The 19,254-nt window shown below is 40.4% G+C and overlaps 1 protein-coding gene across 2 annotated transcripts in view; it reads left to right on the forward strand.

Annotated features, from left to right (window-relative positions):
- ZNF385D (zinc finger protein 385D) overlaps window positions 1-19,254 on the forward strand; it is a 600,803-nt gene that overhangs the window by 113,240 nt on the left and 468,309 nt on the right. The window contains exons 1-2 of one of the 2 annotated variants that reach the window (XM_038392476.1): window positions 5,234-5,366; window positions 6,084-6,365. In XM_038392476.1, the coding sequence (XP_038248404.1) occupies window positions 6,089-6,365 (277 nt within the window). In that variant the 5' untranslated portion in view covers window positions 5,234-5,366; window positions 6,084-6,088. Of the gene's footprint in view, window positions 1-5,233; window positions 5,367-6,083; window positions 6,366-19,254 lie in introns of those variants that run through there. The other variant, XM_043509038.1, reaches the window with a different exon arrangement.

The following is a 19,254-nucleotide window of genomic DNA, read 5'->3' on the forward strand; positions in this document are numbered from 1 at the left end:
AGCAGGTGGGTATTGTAGTTGTAGGAATGCATGATAGAGATCTTGTAGGTGTTTGTCTCTGTCTGAGGGGTTGGAGCAAATGCGGTTATATCGTAGAGCTTGGCTGTAGACAATGGATCGTGTTGTATGATCTGGATGAAAGCTAGAGGCATGTAGGTCGGAATAGCGGTCAGTAGGTTTCCGATATAGGGTGGTGTTTATGTGACCATCGCTTATTAGCACCGTAGTGTCCAGGAAGTGGATCTCTTGTGTGGACTGGTCCAGGCTGAGGTTGATGGTGGGATGGAAATCGTTGAAATCATGGTGGAATTCCTCAAGGGCTTTATTTCCATGGGTCCAGATGATGAAGATGTCAGATTGCGAATACAGACTAACACAGCTGCTACTCTGAAACCTTTTAAAAATGGGACGGTATGTTGCTTTTAAACATTTTGAACAGGATTATCAACTAGTATTAAATGAGACACATTTCCTGCACCCACAAACTGAACTTGCTTGTGCAAACAATCAGAATTGCACTTGAATATCAATTTGTGTGTTAACCAAAAATAGAAGAAGTGTGTAACTGTGGGTATACACTTTTAGAGGCCACTTTTGAAGTGTGGCCTTCCAAGACTTCCTGGCTCATTATTTCCCCCCCTCTATACTATATAATGAGTATTAGAATGCTAGCGCACCTGCAGTCCTCATGAGTCAACCTACTACAGTTGTACTGCTGGAGGCTTGACTTAATGGGTTTTTGTTTACATTCCTCTAAAATATTGGATTGACTAGTAAACCAAATTTTTAAAATATCTCCTTTATCCCCTAGCCTGCTTCCCCCCCCACACCCCAACTTCAAAAATAATAGAGAATGGTCTGGAACCATAAAGTCTGGATCCAGAACAGTATCTGAACTTCTCAAAAAAATTGTCAGTTTTCACGTTTGGGTTTTTGTTCAGACCATTTCTGTCCATAACTACATACAAAATAAAATTCCCAAACACTCTCATGGAGGTGCACAGGAGCGTTCCTAGTGCAAGAAGAGAAGTGGCTTGTACAGCCTGAGGCTTATAGTATGTTAGCCAATACCCCCAGTAATGCTGTTCATACTCTGAATTCACGGTCCCTGTGTGAAGACCGTGTCAGCACGACATAACATGTTTCCTGTGCCTAACTCTGTCATCCTGCTCTGTTGCTGCAAATGCTACCCTTGTTGCACCAGATTTCGGAAAGAGATGGCAATAGTCAGTGTTTTATGACTGTAATGCCATTACAGGTGTCTAATGCAAGCACTAATCAAATGATTGCCGCTTAAGTTATTTATTTCCAACACAGCATTTTGTTGCATTATTTCTTGTGCATTTTATCTTTTTCTAGAATATTTCAATTGTTGTCTTACACTCCATACTCCAGAATAAATCATACAAAGTTGTCATATTTATCCTAATATTAGTGATGTCCTAATACACTGTTAGGACTTATGTTGTCTGCTTATTTCTGTGAAAGTTAAGAAAAAGTATTATGCACGTATGAGTACACATGCTCACGTAGGTATGTGTAATGGACTATATAATATTTACTTATAAAGCTGAATGTATTGGCCAGAAGACATACACATTACTTGTGGCACCTTAGAGACTAACAAATTTATTAGAGCATAAGCTTTCGTGAGCTACAGCTCACTTCATCGGATGTCCAAATGCATCCGATGAAGTGAGCTGTAGCTCACGAAAGCTTATGCTCTAATAAATTTGTTAGTCTCTAAGGTGCCACAAGTACTCCTTTTCTTTATACACATTACAGTAACTCCATGCCCATTACATTATAAGTTTAGACAGATACAGTACTGCGTTTGTAATCTTAAAATCATACTGCACTCTAGTGGGGAATGCTTTCAATGCAAAAGATGTTAGGTATTGTACAACATATACAAACTGGAGTTTCTGACTAGTTAACTAATTAACTTCTAATAATAGTAGGAAATTAATAGTATGTTATTATTTAGATCTTCTGTTTGACATTTGATTAAATGCTGAATTTCTTCATTTAAAATTGTGTTAGATTCACAAAATACAACTCCCTGATGATGGATTGGTACCTCCAGCAGATTCCAGAGGAGTTAGACTTTGGGGGTTCCCTTTTTCTTCCCTAGGAGATATTCTTTCTTCCACAAAGAAGTATTTGGAGGAAACTCCACAAGAAGAATATGAATTTTCTTACTACCTCTCACAGGTTTCCTATAAGGGAATGTAATCTGGCCCATAAAAGACACCCCATCATCACTGTTGGTATAATACATTTATTTAATGATAATTATTCACTTCAGTGTTGGGATTTTTTTTTTCCATTTGGTGTTTGTCCTGGATCCAATGGTTTAATCTTCTTTTAGATTTCTGAAATACTATACAATAGAGAGTTAACTGTATTTGTAAGCAGAAAATAAGCCAATAAAACTGGCTCAGCTGATCCTGAGAGATGCTGACTTTACTGAGTAAAGTAGCAAATGCTGAGCCGCCTCTCAGGTTCGGGTGCTTGGTCTTTGCATAAATTGTAGCAAACTGTTTTGAGTAAATATTTTTCAGTTTACATAAATGAACCCAATATTAATTGGGTATGAAGCAAATCTGGAAACTCCAATTGAAACTCTCAAATTTCAGGACTGGAATGTACATCTCTCAATTTGCCCCTTACGCTTGTTTACAATTCAGTGAATGCTTTCTGGTTCTGATCTAGCCAAAGTCTTAAGATCAGTGGAAGGCAACCTGTGCCCCGCAGGCCATACATGGCCCATAAGGGTAATCCACTGGCGGACCACCAGACCATTCGTTTACATTTGCATAGCTGCCCGCAGCTCCAAGTGGATTACCCTGACGGGCCGTGTGGGCCTCTGGCCGCAGGTTGCCCACCACTGCTTGAGATGGTAGCTGAGCACGTGAAAGGTCTACCATTTGGTTAGAACAGCTTTCGGTATTTTGTTGTGGTCTGGTGTTTCTCAAATGTATTTGATTGTGCTCCCACTTCTTTGTGTCTGTACTATATGCGCTGTCTCCTCCTTTCATTACACAAGTACATATACCAATAAAAAATATACAACTCTCACTAAATATTAAAAACAGTCAGGTATTGATTCAAACACAGTCAACAATCCATTGTAATAAGAGCAAAAGCAAAACTGAGATTGTGGTCGATGCTTACAATTAAATGTGCACACCGGGTTAATGTACAGATGGCAAGGACTTTGTATACTGCTATGCAAGCTCAAAAGAAATCTGTCAAAATGCACAGTGTCATCTGATGTTTCAGAGTAGCAGCCGTGTTAGTCTGAGAATCTGATATGTCTGGAGGAATCAGCTTTGCTAGTTATTCATTGCTGTGGGTAAAATGTGAGCAGTAATTCCTCCCCCCCCTAAATTTGATTGTAGTCAAATTAAAATCTGAAGCCTAGTCTTGATTTACTTTTGGACTCACTGTGGCATAAACCTAGTCTGGATCTGAAAAGAAAGATGGCCTTTGCTAACCCTCATGTACAGAAGCAGCGGTCTTTCACTTTCCTCAGTATGACTGACTTGACTGTATTATGGAGGCATCAAAAGGGGTACCATATTAGGAAAAACTGAATGCAACTTCACTTAAACCATGAAGTGCCTTGATTAAGTCTACAAGTATCCACTAAGTTTGCAGAACTGGTATTTTGCCTAATAAACTCTCACTGGGTACTGCATTCATATACTATATTCTTTCAATAATGAATTAAATCTTGTTGTATGTGCATGACTCAAACGTTTGTCTGATTTATCTGACTCCTACCCACCCAATTTTAGCTGCTTTAATTTTAAAAGTTCATATTTGCATTTATTTCACTTTAGCTTCCAGGAGGCAGATTTTCCTTTCCCTTCTTCTCTGCTGAGTTCACAGGAATTACTTTTGGTTCACCATGATGTGAGAGGAGAATCGGGGTCTAGCTTTATAGAGTAACCTTACCTTAAATTATGGTTGACTAAATAAGAGACTAAAATAAGAGACCAGTAATGCTTGTTTGTTGTTTCTCTTTAGAGTATTTTGGAGCAGTGCAGGAGAAAATGGGTAGAATCTAAACAAAAACAGAATCATCTTTGATATTTTTTTGATATCTTGGTTTTATGATTAATTTAGATTTTGACTTGAAAGCAGTCCAGACAAGTGCAGAGAGAAAGAGAGTGTAGGAGTTGTACAATAATTAAAGTGATCAATACAAGAGTGATCTGTCTGCAACTTGCAGGGTCAGGATTTTTTATGATTCTGGTATCTTCAGCATACTGAATCACAAAGATTGGAAATAAGCTTCAGCTTTCCCATGGGTTTTGATGGAAATCTTTCAACAAGGCCTCTAGGATATGCCTTACAGCTCTCCCACCGATAAAGCAACTTATTACCTGTCCCCTGTAGCAAGACACAAAATTTGTATAAATACTGGAATATAACTATATGTTATCCTCCACACAGAACTTAACACTGGCCTATTTATAGTACTAGTTGATATGTAAAACTGATAACATGTTACTTACTTACAGTTTTCTTTATGATTATGTTCCAAGGGGGTTCAGCCATCTCACTTGCTCTTGGGGCCCTTAGAAGTACACTTATTTTTTAAGAACTTTCTTTCTTAGCTTTTCCATTAGCTCCCACTATTGTCAAATGTGGTATTCTACCCAAGCTTTGTAGCAGGACCCTGGGGATTTTTAGCTTGTAGAGACTAGGAGGCTGGAAGCCTGCTTAGACTGGCAGGGTTCCCCCAATCCTCACAGATTTTCAAGTCCTGCTCTTTAGGCAGCTTTCTGCCAGTTTGCTGCTTATGCAGGATTGTCATCATCCTCTCTGACAACCACCCTGATCTGCCTGGGTTGAAGCTTGTTATCCCAACTATTACTGGTCAACCAATTAGCCACATCTAAGGAGGTAGCAACTCTGTCCCTTAACTCCTTCATGGCTGGGGCAAAGTGGGGTTATACATTCCATCTCATATGTAAATGTATTTCTGTTATAGTAAATAATTGTGCTTTCTCAGGGAAGATTACTGTTAGGCTGCTGTAGATCCCATCCAGAGCTTGCTAAGGAAAAGGTTAACTTCTCTTCTGGCAAGAAGAAGGAATATAATCACCTGTCCTAAATATGGAATCCTAGGGCTGGACCAGCTGTAGAAAATTGAGTCCTCATAGCACACTAAGAGGGAAGTGAGTTGGTGGTTGGGGATCTAATCTAGTAGTTAGGAAGAAGAATCTCTAAGAACTGGGGTGGGGCTGAGCAGTAACCCAAGGGGGTTTCTCTTTCTCCACCCCCTTCTTCCTTGTTGAAGGAGCTTGGTGAAATGAGCCATGTTTCAAAATTTTGGTTTGGGCTTGGCTGAGGTAAGCAATGCCTTGTACCTTTGCTTTGTCTGAGAGAAGCACTATTGTATCAGGGTGTGTGGCTCACAAATAAACATACCTCTGGTGTATTAAACTCCAGTTGTTATAATTGTATTTGGCATTATTTAATCCTCATCTATGGAACTTTCAAAGTGCTTTATTAAGTCAGGTAGGCATCATTCTCTCTCTCTCTCTCTCTCTCTCTCTCTTCTTCCTGCCCCCCAACCCCATTTTGCACTGGAGGAAACTGAGGTATAGAAAGAGGAAGTACTGTTACTTGCCCAAAACACAGTGTGTTAATAACGGAGCTGGGAACAGAATAAAGGTTTCCTAGTTTCTAATTCTGTGACTCTAATCATTAGAGTAATGTTTCTTTCACATAATGGTTCATTCTGCCCTTTTTGTGTAGCTAATGAACAAATACAGCAAACTAACACGAAAGTCAGAATAGAATTTAATTAGAAAAAGATTTTGCAGGGACAGTTTAACTCCAGGGACAGACTTACAGGTCCTGTTAAAATGTGTAAATACTTGCATTCGCTTAACTTTGGGGTTTAACGAAGACTCACTAAGAAAAAGCAAAATGTGTGAAATGGAACTGTATACTTTAAGAACTAAAATAAAAAATGAAGACTAACCAATAGTGCTGCTCTCTACTTTGCAGATGTTGAGATACCATGCATCATTCATGATTTTTATTTATTTTTTTTTATTTAGAAAATATGAAGAAGCCCTGGAGCCCTGATGTACCCCATGGTAATCATTCTTACACCCCAGGTTTCCCAAGTGTACCAGACAGGGAAAGTGAGACAGAATTAGCACCTGATGACAGTGAGGAAAAGGAAGAGAAGGAGAAAAAACACACCAATTTCACTTTGTGCAATGTTTGTAACATTCAATTGAACTCTGCTGCTCAGGCACAAATCCACTATAATGGCAAATCACATCAGAAGAGATTAAAACAACTCAGCAATGGAAATCTTAAAAATGATAATAATGGTAAGCTTTAAACCTATATATCTTCTTCTTGTGTGAGGTGTATGTGCTTGTCTGCTTAGTTCATGCAGGCCTATTTAAACTGTCGGTTCTTTGCAATATTGACATAATTGACTTTGGCAAATACGTCATGTGAAAAATGTTCATTATATCGGTATTTTTCGGCATTTTTTTTGTAGTACTCTTGGTTTATACACACACCTACTTCAGTTTCTGTGCCAATAAGAAATAGAAGCAGCAAAGTTGATATCCTATGCCTATAACGCTGAGGAATAGCATTAGGTTTAAGATTTTTAAATGACTTAAATATGCCTCCTAGTAAATCTTCATGTCAGAACTCACTTTTTGGTAAATATCGGAGTAAAACAAATGGAACTAAACTTATGTCAAAATGTTCTCTGTGCAAGCCAAGTAAACTTGTACTACAGTTTAGCCCACTATGTACTGTATGGTAGATAAAGAGTATTATTGATATGGATCTGAGAAAAGCAACATTAAATATGATTTAAAGATGATATAGGCCTGATCCAAAGCACATTGCAGTTAATGGAAAGAATCCTGTTGACTTCAGTGGATTTTGAATGAGACCCAACCTGAGTGTTTGTCTGTTGCTAATAGTTTTTTGCCTGTATTGTTTCAAAGTTATTGGTTTAAACTTTGGTGCACACGGTGTTGTTGGTCCAGGTTCTTCTTATACTCCACTTGCATTTTACATAGTTTAAACCTATTCAGTGGCTTTTTTTGTTTTCAGACTTTTATTGAGCTGTAAAGCTTGTTAATAAAGTGTTTACTTTTCATATTCTTAAGGCAGTAGCAACGCTTGTTGAAACTAATTGACTATTTGCATAACTGATTCTAATTGTTGTTGTTTTGCATATAGGGATAATACACTAATACTGTGTATAAAGATATTTTTGTTGCTGGTGTATTTTTACAGTATATGGTAAGAAAATTATTCCAAGCCTGATCCTGTTTGATTTGCTCATTCACATCTTAATCCATGTCCCACTGAAGTTTATCAAAAGACTCTAATTGACTTCAGTGGGGGATGGATCAAAGATTCTGTTATGTTAACAAGACCAACTGACATCTGTGAGAGTTTTGCAGAGTAGTTTTGGTCACTTGATGCAGTGTTTTTCCTATATGTAATCAAGGTGAATGAGATGCTTGTAATATAAACATGGTTAGAATTTTATGTACAGAAGCAGGACGAACCTATTTGAGATAATATCTTTCATCATCATTTTGATTTTTTTTCATATAAAAGGGAGGAAAAATACAGGTTTCATCTAGGATCAGTGTAATTATTTATTATTTGTATTAAAATAACACATGGATGCGCCAGTCATAGTTAAGGGCTCCATTGTTCTAGATACTGTAGAAACACTGAGCAAAAAATGTGGTATCTGCCCCCCAAAAATGTATTACATAAATTAATATTAAACTATCTTAAATTCTTAGGCCCTGCTCCTACAATGTGTAGTGCACAGCTGGGCTGCTATGTCCATGCAGAGCTACATTGAAGTCAGTGGAGCTCTATGTGGTTATAGCCAGTCTGTTTGCATGCTACAGGTTACAGGACTGAGGCCTTATATGATGTGTCTATATAATTGTATTTGGTTTTTTTTTTCTTCAAACTAAATGCATACCTTTAAAATGTTCTGTACTAAAATCCATTTCTGGGATGAAATTCAACCTGTGCATAGGGTTGCCAAGTTTCTAATCACAGAAAACAGAAACCCTTGCCCTGCCCCTTCTCCGAGGCCTGGCCCCTGTTCACTCCATCCCCCCTCCCTCTGTCACTCACTCTCCCCAATCCTCCCTCACTCATTTTCACTGGGACGGGGGCAGGCTCTGGCTAGGGGTGCGGGCTCTGGGGGTGGGGTGGGGGATGAGGGGTTTGAGGTGCTGGAGGGGGTTCCTGGCTGGGGTAGGGGGTTGGGTTCAGGGGGGTGCAGGTTCTGGGGTGGGGCCAGGGATGAGGGGCTTGGAGTACAGAAAGGGGCTCTGGGCTAGGGCAGGGGATTGGGGTGTGTGGAATGGGGTGAGGGCTCTGGTTGGGGGTGTGAGATCTGGGTTGGGACCGGGGATGAGGGGTATGGGGTGCAGAAGGGGGCTATGGGCTGGGGCTGCAGAATTCAGAGTGTGGGAAGGGACTCAGGGCTGGGGCAGGGGGTTGGAGTGTGGGAGAGGGTGTGGGGTTCGGGCTCTAGGAAGGAGTTTGGGTGCAGGAGAGGGCTCAGGGCTAGGGCAGGGGGTTGGGATGGGGAAGCCAGTGTGAGGTGTGGATTCCAGGCAGCACTTAACTCAGGCGGCTCCCGGAAGTGGCCAGCGTATCTCATAAATGATCTGGAGGATGGTGTGGATTGCACTCTCAGCAAATTTGCGGATGATACCAAACTGGGAGGAGTGGTAGATACGCTGGAGGGGAGGGATAGGATACAGAAGGACCTAGACAAATTGGAGGATTGGGCCAAAAGAAATCTAATGAGGTTCAATAAGGATAAATGCAGGGTCCTGCACTTAGGATGGAAGAATCCAATGCACCGCTACAGACTAGGGACCGAATGGCTCGGCAGCAGTTCTGCGGAAAAGGACCTAGGGGTGACAGTGGACGAGAAGCTGGATATGAGTCAGCAGTGTGCCCTTGTTGCCAAGAAGGCCAATGGCATTTTGGGTTGTATAAGTAGGGGCATAGCGAGCAGATCGAGGGACGTGATCGTTCCCCTCTATTCGACACTGGTGAGGCCTCATCTGGAGTACTGTGTCCAGTTTTGGGCCCCACACTACAGGAAGGATGTGGATAAATTGGAAAGAGTACAACGAAGGGCAACGAAAATGATTAGGGGTCTAGAGCACATGACTTATGAGGAGAGGCTGAGGGAGCTGGGATTGTTTAGTCTGCAGAAGAGAAGAATGAGGGGGGATTTGATAGCTGCTTTCAACTACCTGAAAGGGGGTTTCAAAGAGGATGGCTCTAGACTGTTCTCAATGGTAGCAGATGACAGAACGAGGAGTAATGGTCTCAAGTTGCAATGGGGGAGGTTTAGATTGGATATTAGGAAAAACTTTTTCACTAAGAGGGTGGTGAAACACTGGAATGCGTTACCTAGGGAGGTGGTAGAATCTCCTTCCTTAGAGGTTTTTAAGGTCAGGCTTGACAAAGCCCTAGCTGGGATGATTTAACTGGGACTTGGTCCTGCTTTGAGCAGGGGGTTGGACTAGATGACCTTCTGGGGTCCCTTCCAACCCTGATATTCTATGATTCTATGATTCTATGATCCCCCTAGCTCTGTGGCCAGGGGGCTCTGTGCGCGCTGCAGTTCCTGGCTAATGGGAGCTGGGAACACAGCGCTTGGGGTGGGGACAGCGCGTGGAGCCCCAGTGACTGCCCCTATGCATAGGAGGTGGACATGCCAGCCGCTTCCTGGGAGCAATGCGGAGTTGGGTATGGAGCCTGTCAGCCCCATTGCACCGGCAACTGGACTTTTAATGACTTGATCAGAGGTGCTGGCCAGAGCCACCAGAGTCCCTTTTCGACTGGGTGTTCTGGTCGAAAACTAGACACCAAGTAACCCTACCTGTGCAAAGTAATAGTACGTGGCCTATGCACAAAACATATCCTGAAAACAGGATTTAAGTGGTGTGTAGTCTTTATGCTGCCTCTGTGCACATGGCAGTAGTTCACCATTTGAGAACTATTGGAAACAATGTGATGATGTTGCGGAAATATAATGGGAATGACTATTTCACCATGTGTAGGTGAATGTGTGTCTTTTTTCCTTTAAAACAACCCAAATGCTCTCTGTTAGAATTGTAGGACTGTTAAAGAGTAGTTTTATGGAACTGTTCATAGTTCAAGTGTAGGCATAATCCCTATTAATTTCAATGGGAGTTGTGCACAACTGATTCATGTGCACATGATTTAAACACCAACAATGCGGATCATCAAAAGCACTGAAGTTATTTTAAAAAAATAGTCATAGTTTATTCAATGTCTTCAGTGAAGTTCAGATTGGATTATTGTAGTGAAATATGCACTAATTTATGTGATTTATAAAAAGTGTTCCTTGTAAGAAAAACAAATTTATTTTTGTACTTTATGCCATGGCAGCAACAGAACTTGTTACGAAGCATCACTTCAATGAGTAATGTGTAAGATACACAGGACTTGAATAATACTGAAGTATTTATATTTCAGAGTTATCTGAAATAGAGTATTTAGTCTTGTCTCCTCTAAAATGTCCCCACATTATTTATGGCTGCATACATCAGAGAGGAGGTAATTGCACATCTAGCTCCTTGTTTGTGAGTGCAGTTTTTCAGTTTGCTTGAACAAATGCAAAGTTTTTCACCCATACCAGTCTGTTTAGAAAACAGCTGAAAATGTGGGCCTGGTTAACTTCATACCATGTCTAGAGAGCATAGGAAATCCTCAAAAACCAGGAAGTCTTCACAGAATGTATGGTGAGTGAATCTTTTGTGTATTGTCCTCTTTGCCTGCCTATTTTTATATCTCTCTTTTGTATCCTTGAATTAGGAATTTGCATGTCAAAATCTCAGCACTGCTGCAGGTTTTATTTGTGTTTCATTGTTTTCATTCCATTCAGTTCTGCCATAGAAAATGGGTTAGACATTAAGCTTTATTAATATGCATTTTCCCAGCAGACATAGATGCCGGAACTAGGAGTGCCCTGGCTTGAACTGGTTTCCATCATATTCAGGGTTTACAGTTTGGTTCAATGGCTTTTAGGACCCGCCTTATAAAAATTGTTTCAGTACCCTGGCAGAATCTCAAAGCCAATACAATAGTACATTTTAATTAATCCCTGAGAGCAGACAGTATGTAGTCTAGTGGTATGTGCTCTCATCTTCATACACAGGGATTTACAAACACCATTTCCATTAGCAGGAGTTACACATGTAAATTCCTGGATATTGAGATGAAAATGAGACTCTACCTTGAAACAGCTAATTTGATAAAGATAATAGTTATAATTTTGTTCCATTTCATTTGGGATATATATTAAAATATTAGGTGCTATTTATGTATCAAATTCAATACAAACCAAATATATTTGAGTATTAAATCTTCAAATATAGATATTGTTTAAACAAACAGGGTCAAAGCATACAACCGTGTAGCCTAGGAGTTAAAGTACTGCTTATGAAGTGTCAGTGTGGAAATGCAGGGATGGCTCTGACATCACGTGGATCTCTGTGGAATCTGCTAGGTTTTGGGGTAGGTCACACATGCTTTTCCACCCACTGATGGGATAGTGTGAGCAGGGGGAGGCTCTGAGGGAGGAGGTAACCTAAACCCATTGAATATTAGGCAGGATTTCACTGTAGACTTGTTTGCTTAAAAATTGAGAGTATAATATGGCCCTGAGTGAGATCTGGCCCATTTGTTTTATCACATGCACATGGATGTGTACTTTCAGCACTCTTTCTGCAATAACTGTTGCTTAAATAATACCGTGAACTTCTTTTAAAATAGGCCATTGAGCTGCTTTCTTAATAAAATGTCATTATATATACTTGTGTATATAAAATCTGATTGTAAAAGCAGGCACTTGTTAAGTCCAATGTCCAGGTCCAATCATTCTTAATAGATTAAATTCTGCTGTAAATTAAACAATGAAAACAAACTGAAGCCTTTGTTTCATGAAAAAAGTTTTCTAAAGCCTACACATCAGCAGTTACTGGGCTATCTCCTGTGCTGTCTGGCACAGTGAAGTGCTTTGCCATCTGCAGTAGAAAATCTGGTTTTCAAGGTCAGCGATTCACTGATTGCAAAGCCATCCAAGCTCAGTGCAATGCAGAGGAGTATGCTTTTTTTTTGGATGCTCATACACAATTGCAAGGGTTGGTGAAAATATTGGAGTGCAATTGCTCCTTGTTTTGTGTCCTCTGTGAGTTTATTCCCACAAAGCAAGAAGTGTTTGAGTGTTTTATACTGCGAGGGGAGTAATACAAATTGAGAACAGATTTATGTGAAGTAACAGCCCCTCTTGCTTCCAAACAAATTTGCAATGGACCGCTGAATAGAAGTAGGATTCAGCTGTATTATGTTTGACTGTGTAATTAAACCTTCTCACTACAGTCTTTATCTTCAAAATATAAACCAGATAGACTAGATAGCCAAAAAAAAGTTACTGTACTTTAGTATCCCTACATTATTTAATTTATAAATTACATTATCTTAAATATAAAGCCTGTTATTCAGAAAAAATACAGCATATAAACAGCAGCATTACCGTGATAAAAACTGCATCTCCTTGAAGGTATATCCATGTCTGTATTGAATTTTTGAAACTGAGAAGGAAAAACACTTTAGTGCTTTCTTTAAAGTAATTGCTGAATGCAATGTGAACGAATGAAGTGCTGCTGCAACTAAAACTGCTTCCCTGTGCAATAGTTTTTGTCAATATTTTAAATAAGGTAGAAAATACTGGCATATAGAAGATGAGTGTACAAAATGTATATGCCGCTACTTCCCATGACTTAAATAATGCCCTAGATTGCAATGTTTTTGTTATTTTGAACATAGGAGCCATTTACTTTAGTGAGGCAGTTTATTCATAGATACTAAGGTCAGAAGGGACCATTTTGATCATCTAGTCTGACCTCCTGCACAACACAGGCCACAGAATCTCACCCACCCACTCCTGCATTTGGCAGTAGATCTTTTACCAAGCTGTGTGATTATTCAATTCCTGAATTCACAACCCGACCAAGAATTATTCAATATAGTGAGTCCTATTTACAGTCTTATAAACTGAAATCTAAGTCTTTTCAGGAACATAAAAATTCCATTCTTATAAACTGGAACTTAAATTTATTTGTAATGTAAGCCAGTCTTTGTGTGTGTGTGTGTGTGTGTGTGTGTGTGTGTTCTTAGAAACTTATATTTTAAAAAGGTGACATATATTACTATTAAATGTTTAGTTTGTACATGCTGCTAATTGTAGAGACTTGTTCCTCTCATAATTTAGCACTAAATATTGAGCATCAGTAGTCAATCCATAGTTATGTTTACATTGAGATTTGTGTTTAAAGTAGAATTTAAAATCCATCTCTTTTACACTTTAATGATTGAATTTAGTTTCCAAATACAGTAATTCCTCACTTAATGTTGTAGTTATGTTCCTGAAAAATGTGACTTTAAGCGAAACGATGTTAAGTGAATCCAATTTCCCCAGAAGAATTAATATAAATAGAGGGGGTTAGGTTCCAGGGAATTTTTTTTTGCCAGACACACTGTGTGTGTGTGTGTGTGAGAGAGAGAGAGAGAGAGATGTGCATTTCCCCTTTAAGTACACTGCCTTGTTAAGTTAATCAGCAAGCGGAGACCAGAAAGATAGATTTTAAGTGATGACCAGTAATGAGGCAAAATTTGTTACAAGAGAAAAAAAGTAAAATGCAACTCATGCCTAATTTAACAAGCTAAAATAAATTCAAAGTAAAGGTCTATTTCCCCATGTATTTCATAAGTCTCATTGGCTGAATTTCTTTCTGTCAGGATCCCTTCCCCAGTCCAATGCTGCTTCCTCAAGAAGGAACCTCAAGAAGTCGTCAAGTCCAGCCCCCTGCACTGAGACAAGTCCTAGTAAATCTAGACCATCCCTGACTAGTGTTTGTCCAACCTGTTCTTAAAAAACACCAGTGATGGGGATCTCACAGCCTCCTGTGGAAGCCTATGCCAGAGCTTAACTACCCTTATAGTTGGAAAGATTTCCTACTGTCTAACATAAATCTCCCAATAATTTGTTTTCCTACCTTCACTCAACATGGAGAACCAATTCATCACCATCCTCTTTATAACAGCTCTTAACATATTTGAAGATTATCAGATCCTCCCTCAGCTGTCTTTTCTCAAGAGTAAACATGGTTAACATGGGAGCTCTCATAGGAGTTCTCTAGCAAACTCATGATAGCTGCTAGGGAACTTGAGTGAGCACTCAGCTACTCTATTAAGCCTGAGATAAGTTGGATTGCTAATACATGCCTTCAACTGAGCATAAAGATTGCCATTATACTTAAGATAAGAAGTGACAGATCTGAAGTTTTTTCTCCCTTCCTTGTGCACCCTCACCCTACATTGAACACTATCTCTCTGCTTTCATCTTTTCAACTCCTCTTTCTCATTCTGTTGCTTCTCCCAAACTTCCTTCTCCCACTATTCCCTTCATTGCTTTCTGACCCTTGTGTTGTCGTCCTCCTTTCTGACAAACGACTACACTCTCTGCACCTGAATCTGTGTTTCAAACATGCTTCTTCCATAAAGGTGTCGACAACAGTGTCACCCGCAAAATCTATTTTAAATAATATAGTTTCCTGCATCACTTTGGGACAGATACTGCCATTTGATGCATTATTTAGCTGAACTGAATTGTCTGTCCAATTTTAAATGAATGCTCACTGAGGTAGGGATTGTTTTAATCTGTTTTTGGATGCATTAACCACACTTGAAACCCAAACACTAACATAGTTGTATTCGTTTCAGCTACTCTAAGAATAGTCCCATGTCCCATTTGTATAATTTTAAAGATGTATGGAAATTCTTAATCTGCCATTCTTCACTTCTTCCTGAGTGTGGCATCAGTATCATTTCTGAGAGAACTAGCATTTGAGCTGTACTTGTTTAAATTCCCTGACTGTTGAAGCCTGGTTTGTATGGCCTCCCCTCTCATTCTGTTTATATCATTGGTTTCAATGTAGACTATGATGATTGTGAATTCTTTCCAAACCCTGTCAGTCACTTGTCTTCCTTTTTAATATGATGTCTTTTTCTGCTTTGGCATTTGGCAGACAACAAATCATATGAGTCATGACCACACACTATACTTATTAATAACATCTCAAGGTATTAATTTCTCCCCAAACTGTCCAGTTTTTCTCTCACTCTGTGTAGAGGCTTATGTACAACACTTATGTCTTAACCCTACATTTCCTTGTCCCACCATCTGTGCATGCATTGTAATTCTTAGGATTTCACAGAATTTAAAATTCTGTTTGGTAATCTATCTTGTGAGATTTACATAGGCCATTACAATTTCCTTTCTCTTCTGTCCACCGTAATCCAGGTAGCACTTTCTTCTGTTCTTGGTCTTCTATTCTTTTCACTCAAAATCTGCCTTGTTCTTGGTAGTTGCCTTTCTGAATTTTTCATCAGCTAATGTTTCATTCTGTGACAGGGCAAAGCCAGATGGCTATAGAAAAGTATTGGGAGATAGATATATTAGCTCCAGGTTAAACAAATCCCTGGTACCAGGATAAGTGAAATGGCAGCTGCTCCAGGTCAATTAAGACACCTGGGGCCAATTAAGAACTTTCCAGAAGGCAGGGAGAATGCTAGATTGATTGGGACACCTGAAGCCATTCAGGTTGGCTGAAACTAGTTAAAAGCCTTCCAGTTAGGGAGGTGCATGTCAGGAGCTGTGGGAGGAAGTTGTGCTGTTGGAGAGACTGAGTAGTACACACCATATCAGGTACAAGGAAGGAGGCCCTGAGATAAGGGTGAAGTGGAGATTGAGGAAGTGAGGGCTGCTGTGAGGGAAGTAGCCTAGGGAATTGTACATGTCATGTTTCTAAAAGGTCAGCTACCATAGCTGATACTATTAGGGTCTGGGCTGGAGCCCAGAGTAGAGGGTGGGCCTGGGCTCCTCCCCCCTCCACTTTGCCCCCTGATTAATCACTGAGACTGGGAGACAACAGAGACTGGGCAAGGAAGGATAACTTCTCCTCACCTCCCTCGCTGGCTTATGATGAAAATGGCTTAGTAGACTGTGACCCTTGTCTCTAGAGAGAGAAGGGTTATGTGGAGGGTCACAGTGAGCCTCTGAGGCTAGTGAAATCCGTCAGGAAACGTGGGACCCACGGAGGCAAGGATAGAGCTTTGTCACAATTCATTAAATATTACACAGTGGAGGAAATTGGACCTCAAGATCGGGGTAAAATCCTAGCTCCATTTAAGTCCATGTCAAAATTGCCACTGATTTAATTAGAGCAAGTATTTCAACCCAGCTGTCTTTTTGTTTAGGCATTTCAAGTTGACACTACATGTACTTTCAGTGCTCCAGGTCATTTTGGCCAGGAAGCACTACATTTTAAGTTGCTTACAAATAGTACAGCTGCCTTTTATGCTCTTAGTTTCTCATATTCACATTAATCTCTGCTGTATTATTATAATTTTAATTTAATTTATCATGGTAATACCTAGAGGAAAACCAGATCAGAAGCCCTTTGTACTAGGTCCTGTATGTACACTGAAGACAATAGGTTCACTGCAGGGATGGATTTGGTCCAATGTCTTTTGCAAATGCCACAAAAAAAGCTGAAGGAGGAGATGTGCCAGTTATGAGCAATTGAAAAGACAGCAAATCATAAGAACATAAAAATGGCCATATAGGGTCAGACCAATGGTCTATGTAGCCCAGTATCCTGTCTGCTGACAATGGCTGTTGCCAGATACTGCAGAGGGAATGAACAGAACAAGGCACTTACAAAGTGATCAATCACCTGTCATCCAGTCCCAGCTTTTGCAGACTGAAGTTTAGGGACATCCAAAGCAAGGGGTTGTGTCCTTGACCATCTTAGCTAATAGCCATTGATGGACCTATGCTCCATGAATTCATCTAATACTTTTGACTTTCATAACATCCCCTGACAAGGAGTTCCACAAGTGTGTTGTGTGAAGAAATACTTCCTTTTGTTTGTTTTAAACCTGCTGCCTATTAGTTTTGTTTGGGTGACCCTGGTTCTTGTATTATGTGAAGGAGTAAATAAAACTTCCCCATTTGCTTTCTCCACACCATTCATGATGTTACAGATTTCTCTCGCGTGCCTCTCTTATCTCTTTTCTAAACTGAACAGTCCCAATATTTTTACTCTCTCCTTATATGGAAGCTGTTCCATACCCCTCATCATTTTTGTTGCTCTTCTCTGTATCGTTTCCAATTCTAATATATCTTTTTTGAGATGAGGTGAGCAGAACTGCATGCTGTATTCAAGTTGTGGGTGTACCATGGATTTATATAGTGGCATTACGATGTTTTTTGTTTTATCTATTTTTCCCTAATTCTTTTAGCTCTTTTGACTGCTGCTGCACAGTGAGCAGATATTTTCAGAGAACTATCCATGACAACTTCAGGATCTCTTTGTTGAGTGGTAACAGCTAATTTAGATCCCATAAGTGTGTGTGTGTGTATAATATATAGATAGATGTAAGCAGAGTCAGGATGAGCTCCACCCTGACAAGTGGTGGTGAGTTGAAGCAAGTTGTGGAAAAGAACTTCAGGGGCTGATTTCATTTGCATAGGCACATCCACCCGGCCTAGCATGAGCCCATAGCTGCTCAAATGGTCACTTTGCCTGCTGTGGGGTCCCCAGTTTCTCTGTTGTTGGGGCAGGAAGAATAAATTATTGTTATCCTAATTATGTGAATCAAGAACAGTGGAATTGTACTTGTCCTTTTATTATGGTGGAGGGACTCACCATCAACTAAGTAGCACCCTCTAGGCAAGGGACATGGGTTCCAAAACTCAGTGAAGAGAGAGCGTCTGGGGATAGGTATTAACACCTGGTGGTATGGGCCCCCTGGTAAGGGCCTTATATGCTAATTGCACTTCCTCCTCTCTCTACTATGGAATATCAGAGCTAATTTTGATTCCATTAGCACTCTATATTTACAGGCTGCTGAGCTGAATTCACTTTGGGCCAAGGGGTGCACCAGCACTGAGGCTCCCTTACTACAAGCTGAAATCACAAAAGATCTAAATTTAATAAGAGCTGAAATCACTGAGTGTTATGTTAAGTAGTGGTGGAGCCTGAAGATATATTGCGGAGCAGTTTGCGGGATGGCTGGGGCGGCTCGTGGGACGGCTGGCAGAGCAGAGCAGCTGGTGGAGCTTAGCAGTTCGCGGGGACAGCTGAAGCGGCTCATGGGGAGTGACTTGTTGGATGGCTGGTGGAGCAGAGTGGAGCCCCATGGAGAGATAGGGCAATCGGCTTTGGACCACATATGGTGCCCCTTAAACCCCTTCCCCGCATCTCCACCCAAGTTGGGAGGTAAAACTCTTCAGATAAACTTTCGAACTCTGGGGTTGGCCTGACCAGGGACAGAAACTTTGGGTGATTTTGGGTTGCTGGACTCAAGAACCAAAGGGAAAGGACATGCCCCAATTTGCTTTGGGTGGGTTTTTTGCTCATGGGTTGTGTTATGAATCCTGTTGGTGTTTCCCCAACATAATGACACATTGTTTCTCTCTGTTATTAAAAGGCTTTTTGCTACACTAGGACTCTGTGCTTGCGAGAGGGGAAGTATTGCCTCTTGGAGGCGCCCAGCGGGGGTGGTATATATTTGTCTCAGGTCACTGGGTGGGGGCTCGAGCCAGTTTTGCATTGTGTTATTGGAATGGAACCCCTACATACTGAACCCAGCCCTTGTTGCTGCCAACTCTGATGGGCAGAAGGGTTACATAGAGTTGGGGTTATGTTTTCCAGTGTACATTACTTCGCATTTATCAATATTGAATTGTATCTGTCCTTGTGTTACCCAGTCACCCACTTCAATGAGATCCCTTTGAAACTCTTCACTGCTTTTCTCTTTACAGAGAATCACTTGATATATTCCCTGCTTGTGTAATCATCACCTACTGTAGCCTTATTAAACCAAACTGTTCATTTTCTTACATATTTTACTCCAAGAAATCCACCATCTTATAAATTAAGATTTTAACGAAGTGGTATAACTTTTCTTTTGGACTTTCAAAAATATTTTTAGTCTGTCTTCTTACAAGCTTCAGAAATATAGTAAATGAAAAGGGACACAGAGGCAAAACACAACAAAAAACACCTTCCCTTTGGGCCCAATCATGCAGGGCACTCA

This window comes from Dermochelys coriacea, chromosome 2 (genome assembly GCF_009764565.3).
Source record: "Dermochelys coriacea isolate rDerCor1 chromosome 2, rDerCor1.pri.v4, whole genome shotgun sequence".
NCBI lineage: Eukaryota > Metazoa > Chordata > Testudines > Dermochelyidae > Dermochelys > Dermochelys coriacea.